The 6754-nt window shown below is 35.6% G+C and overlaps 1 protein-coding gene across 1 annotated transcript in view; it reads left to right on the top strand.

The window, feature by feature from the left end:
- Positions 1 to 589: 589 nt before the first annotated feature.
- LOC116850638 overlaps positions 590 to 6754 on the top strand; it is a gene marked incomplete at its 5' end in the record, with an annotated part of 16904 nt that continues 10739 nt past the window's right edge. Inside the window, one exon of the mRNA XM_032829187.1 lies at positions 590 to 2031. Coding sequence (XP_032685078.1) covers positions 590 to 2031 — 1442 coding nt within the window. The remainder of the gene's footprint in view (positions 2032 to 6754) is intronic.

The raw sequence follows: 6754 nt of genomic DNA, 5'->3' as shown, positions 1-6754 counted from the left end.
CTACACTAATAAATAACTTCCTCTCGATGCACGGTTCTCTACCAGCCCAGCCCATTGTCGGTGTATGCAGGCAGGCCTAAAACAAAAACGAGAACATAACGTTTTTTGTGTGTCTGAGGGGTCGCGAAGGACGTTACATTATATTTTGGTTTATTATTTTTGTTGTTGAATTTTTTATATGTAGAATAAAAGTGTGAAATATTATAAAAAGATGAGACTCGCAAATGGACAAGCAGGTATATTCGTCAGTGTTCACTTGTAAGAAAGGACCTTTGTTAGGTAGGGTCCCCCCCTCCTTTCGACCTTTTTAACGGTTTTCACAGAGGGACTCTCACACGTTTAAACGGTCTGACCAGTTTCGTGGTAGCATTTGTAAAGAGAGCGTGGTACGGAACATCAATAAAAATGGAGACAACATTTATTACCGATGAAACTGTTGAATATGTGCAACTTCTTGCAAAGTGCGATATTTCAAAGGAAGACTTGACGGATGCGGTTGAATATTTTCGTGGTAAATATATTAATGAAGAATTAATTATCTGCTTTCATAACGTCACGGTATATTTCAAATTATAATGTAAAATATTTGTTTGTAGATATTGCTGTACGCTTTAATTTAATATTTGTTGACGCCCCACGCAAATTTTCGAACAATGCTAAATTAGTTGGCGGCAAACTTTTTGAAAAATTTATTAAACTATTAGGAGAGCATGAAATTTTGGACGACATTGAATATTATACAGAAGAAGAACAAAACGTGGTTGTATGCGAAAATATGCCGAGTACAAGTAAGAATACACCCGATGAATTGGAAGATTATGAACCTCCAGAAAAAATTTCTACGCATAAAGTAGTGCCATACGATACAAAATTAAAGGTCGTACTGACAGCACAAGAACATCCACAGTGGTCTTTCAAAACATTAAAGCATCATTTTAGAAAATATTTAAACCATCCTTCTGATGTTACGAAATATAAAAAAGCTGTTTTGTCAGGCGGTACTTTTAGAGACAAATTAAATACAATAAAAACTAATGTGTACGATCGCTTCACAGAAGCAAGAAATAAGAATCAATTAGTTACGCGACGTTTGCTTCAACAGTGGGCTATTGCTGCAGCCGCACAATATAACAAGCCAAAAGAAGAACAAGACAGCGAAGAACATACAAATGTTTTTCATTTCGTAGCATCCAGCACGTGGTTGACCAACTTTTTACACGATTATAGGATATCGAATCGTCGCGTTGTTCGATATGTTTCCAAAAAAGAAGCAATTACACCAGAAGTTGTCATAAAATCAGCGGAACAATTTCAAACATTAATTCAAGCAATTTCGCCAGATTACGATCCCGATTTTGTAATTAATACAGACCAAACAGGATGTGAGTATAGAGTTAATGTTTCGCGAACTTACACGCACACTGGAGAAAAATTAGTTCAATTGTACATAGGCGATTTAAATAAAGTTTCGCATTTATACACCGCCCAGTATTCACTGACGAAATCCGGGAAGTTATTAAATAAAGTATTTGTTTGTTTGCAAGAATTTTCTGATAATTTTGGAGTACGCGTACAAAAAGATGTAGATAAATTATTAGAATTATGTAAAAATGTCGTTATTACATGTTCTAAATCGGGCAAATTAACAACATCATTATACGCACAGTATTTGGAAAATGTTGTTAAGCCGTATGTCGGGGATAATTTGTTTTTATTTATTGTTGATTCCTGGGGAGGACAAAAAAACATCCAAATGTATAACGAAATATTTCGCGACAAAAATAATAAACCAACATGTAATTTACAAATTATACCGCCAAAATGTACTCCGATATGTCAGCCGTGCGACGTTTATTTTTATCGACAAGTGAAAGTTATAATTAAGAAAATACAAAACTGTCCAGATGTAATTTCACAATCAGGTGACGAAAGCAAACAATTAAATACTCGTGCTGATGCGATTCGTATACAATTTTTGACTCATTATCTGTTATCAGCGCCGAAATTTAAATGTATGCTTCAATATGCATGGTATGCATCCAAATTAGCTGACGATAGAGAAATATTTTTAAATGTGAATCAATTATGCTTCTCTTCAAACATTTATAATAAAACATGTGTATGTGGACAACATAATTCATTTATTAAATGTTCGTGGTGCGAAAAAATTTTATGTTTCCAATGTTTTTACATCAATTTTCATCCACAACATTGCGAAGCGATGGAAACCTTTTATCGTATGTAAATAAATATATAATTATAAAAGAAAGTTTATATTGTACAAAATATTCTTGACAAAATAACACATGTACATTGCATGAGAAATATAATCAGTTCATGACTTTAAAACTGTTTTTTATTTCGTATTGCGTTCAAACATCCCGAAATGTCCTTATTTTTACATAGAAAAACAAAATAAATTTAAAAAAATAAATAATGATTAATGTAGTGTCTTTTATATATCCAAAATTGAAAAAAAAAAAAAAGCGAAGCAGTCGTCGGCGGGACTCGAACGCACGCCGCCGGCGCAAAAATGTATGGACGGGAGCCTTAGTCGGCTCAGCTACGCCGCTTACTCGAAAAAGATTCTAATGTTCTTCTTTACATGGGACATAGTTGCGTGACCCTAACTTTGTTTTGTAATTTCTCCTAAACGAAGGCCCATTGGCACAAACGCCTTTAGGGTTTTTATTAGCTACATGTAAGCTATCGAACGCACTATGACTCGTTGGAAAAGCGATTTCCTAATTGGCGTCATCTCCTTGTTAGAATTAAAATCAAAAGATCAAGAATTCCCGGTATCCAAAATTAAATCCGAAAACGATCTAAATAGCAGTGAGCAAGCTGTAGTACAAGCCTTAACAAATGTACTTACCAACGATGAATAAATTTCAATAAAATGCACTTTTATATAAAAATCCTCGATGGAATAACTGTTAATTCACGCATCAACTTTTATTCGTCTGTAACCCGAGTGTAACATTACCCTTCTTTTTTATCATATTCCGTTCCTCTATTTTTTTGTCTAATTAATAACATTTTACATTTTATAATTTCTATCCAATCACTCAAATGTTACGAGAGTGTCAATAATTAATTCATGCCTATTGCTATCAAGTCATAAGAATTTATTCTTCATATATTAAAAACGTCACATAAAATCGTCACTTATATACGAATTCGCAACACGAATAATTCAATTCCTCTCGATGCACGGTTCTCTACCATCCCAGGCTATTGTCGGTGTATGCAGGCAGGCCTAAAACAAAAACGAGAACATAACGTTTTTTGTGTCTGAGCGGTCGCGAAAGACGTTACACCGCGTCCTGCCGGACGCTCGCGCGCCTCGACGCTCGCAGCTGATCGCGAGACGACAACATCGGCTCCCGACAAAAGCAAAAACGCGACCCCGCGCCAACGGCGTAACGTCGCATGTAAATAATTGTACATAGCTTCGAAATTAGAACATAGTTCCACATTAGTATAACCTACACCACTGCTTTTCATTTCACAAACAAAACCCGGACCACACCGACTAAGATCACTATCCCGCACGTAACGCAAGGCCTTTACAAAGTTGTTATTTTAAAATTACGTTGTAATGTAATCAATATATGTATAGGACAAACCACGTTTTTGAAATTCAATAACGTATACATATGCTGCTACCTTACCAAACAAATTTTGTTTAACGATTAAATTTATTAAATAATCCTTAATATAAAACTTGAGCACAAATATCAGGTCTATCATAAGCATACTGACCAGATAAAAATTTTCTTCAATTTCACGCCATTTTAAATTGCAAGTCATCGTAATGAAAAGGTCTGGTTTACCAAATTTATCAACAATTGCCATCGCATCTTGATAATTTTGCAACAAATTACGCGGTGATCAAATAAACGTAGAAGGAAGTATAATCATTTTTCCAATTCGTCCATTTAAATTATTAGCTTTATTTTTGCATATAATCTATTAAGCCTTGACATGCTTTTACGCGTAATTTTTTTTTATAAATCTCACAATATTCTATTCTATATTTCCTATTTTTACATAATTATCTACAAGCCATTGTTGAAATAAACGACGATCTAATAAAAAAGCATTAAATTCATCTCGAATAGCTATACGATATTTAATATAAGGTGTACTATATATTGGGTGTAATAAATAATATAAGGTAGTAAATTATATAAGGTGTAGTAAAAATAAATCCATTATTTTTGCATGAAGTTGAAGGCTTTATTTAGCATAGTTAGAATGATCTGATTTAGATCAAATATGCACCGTTTTGTGCGATAACTTGTTGCCATTTTGAAGGTAATTCCATTATGCCTCTCTCATAGAAACCCTTGTCCCTATTGGCAAAAAACTGGGACAGTCGATTTTCACAAGCTTCCCTTGAGGCGAATTTTTCACCAGCAAAATCATTCGCCATAGACAGGAACAAGTGGTAATCACTTGGTCCCAGGTCCGGACTATAAGGTGAATGCATAAGAACCTCCCAACCAAGCTCCCGGAGCTTCTAGCGAGTCACTATCGATGTGTGCGGCCTGGCGTTGTCCTGATGGAACACAATTCCTCTCCTATTGGCCAAAGCTGGCCGCTTCTGGGCGATTGATTCCTTCAGACGGTCCAATTGTTGACAATATAGGTCCGAATTAAGAGTTTGGGCGTAGGGGAGCAGCTCATAGTGGATGATTCCCTGCCAATCTCACCAAACACACAGCAAAGCCTTTCTGACCGTCAATCCTGGCTTGGCCACCGTTTGCGCAGGCTCACCGCGTTTTGACCACAACCGTTTTCGCTTGACGTTGTCGTAAGTGACTTACTTTTCATCACCAGTCACCATCCTCTGCAGAAATAGGTCGATTTTGTTGCGATTCAGCAGCGATTCGCAGATTGAAATTCGGTCCATGAGGTTTTTTTGCGTTAACTCGTGCGGCACTCATATATCGAGCTTCTTTTTGTATCCAGCCTTATTCAAATGGTTCCAAACGGTTTTTTGTGCAATGTTTAACTCCTGGGCAATCGAAACAGTGCTTACATGACGGTCGGACTCAATGATTTCCATTATTTTATCGACATTTTCGACAATTGGCCTTCCAGAGCATGGTGCATCTTTGACATCAAAATTACCGGAACGAAATCGACGAAACCAAAATTGCGCGTGATTGGCTGTTACAGTATCAGGACCATAAACACTATTCACATTTTCAGCCGCCTGGCTTGCGTTTTCGCCTTTGTCGAAGAAAAACTGTAAAATATGGCGTATTTTCTCTTTGCTGGTGTCCATCTTTGACGCGCGCTCTAATAATACTGAGTCAAACAATCACAAAACTGTCTGAGAAGTTTTTTTTAGTACGAAATCTTATCTTTCTAACGCCATCTAGCATAAACCGATCGCACTTATACAACGCGAAATACACATTACTAAAGTCATCTATTGAAAAATTAATGGATTTTTTTTACTACACTTTATATATTGCCCTCCAGTTATTCGCTTGTTATTGTTTAATTTTGTTAAATAACGATGTCATCCTCGTGTACCATGTGGGTAAAACAATGGATAAATCCATGGTTCTACATTTGGATCCATACTACTAACATGTTGCAAAATTTTAGTATTTTTATTACGTATTGTAACATATGATTCAGGTATTTCCCCATTAGCAATTGTACTAAAGACAGCAGCGACTTCATTTGTTCTTTGAACATTACATCGAGGTCGATCCACCCCAGGTTTTGACATAAATGATAATGGTAATTCAGGTAATGTCTGACCAGATTCCATTTCTAATAGTTGTTGATTTTTTTGTTTTTCACCCATCATTTGATATGACTGTGCAAATATATTATATTCCCCCATTATATTTTCGAGACGTATAATTTCTAAGTCTAAATTGGAATTCTGATTAAGTCGATGATTCATCGCCTCATTTGAATCGATAATAAAAAGTTGACCATAAGATGGACTTTTATTATGCGCAGCATACAATGTTGTATTTATTTGATAATAAATTTGACCTTATATTTTAAAACAATATGGACCGGGTCGTCTTTCTTGGAAATTAGCATTAAAATATGCAAAAGAAAAAGAGTTATTATAACTACAAATATGTGGAAAAAAATCGTTAGATTTTATATTACTATCTTCAAATAAAAATCGAAGAAATTGAGGGAATTCAGGTAATGATTCAAGATAAACTGCACCATGATTGCAACAATCGTGAAACGAATTTCCTGTATTAGAAACCTTTTCAGCTGCAAAATGTTTTGCATTACAATGAATATAAAATACATTCATAGCGCCAATATAATATTCACCAACATTATCACGTGTAGAATTTTCATGCGATATAATTGCAGTATCATTACTATTAGGACCTTAACTTAGTTTCCGCCCAAAAAATACTGAGAAAAAGCATTTATTGTAAAAAATGTATTTAAATTATTTCAATGAAAGTATTTTCCATCACTTTCTACAACTTTTTGCCATCTTTCTGGCAACTGGGCGATACCATCTCGATAAAACGATGTTTGTTTCGAAGCAATCCATTCGTCCACCCATTCTCGCACTTCTTCAACATTTCGGAAGCGTGTACCACTCAAGCCGTGCTGCATCGATCTGAACAAGTGGTAATCAGAAGGCGCTATGTCTGGTGAGTACGCTGGGTGAGGAAGAGTTTCCCATTCGAGCTGCGTCAGTGTTTCTTTGACGGTTTTTCCAGTGTGTGGCCGAGCGTTATCGTGT

Source organism: Odontomachus brunneus, unplaced genomic scaffold (assembly GCF_010583005.1).
Source record: "Odontomachus brunneus isolate Ranch 3 - 2012 unplaced genomic scaffold, Obru_v1 Obru_scaffold_001, whole genome shotgun sequence".
Lineage (NCBI taxonomy): Eukaryota > Metazoa > Arthropoda > Insecta > Hymenoptera > Formicidae > Odontomachus > Odontomachus brunneus.
This window is presented reverse-complemented; position numbering and strand designations above follow the sequence as displayed.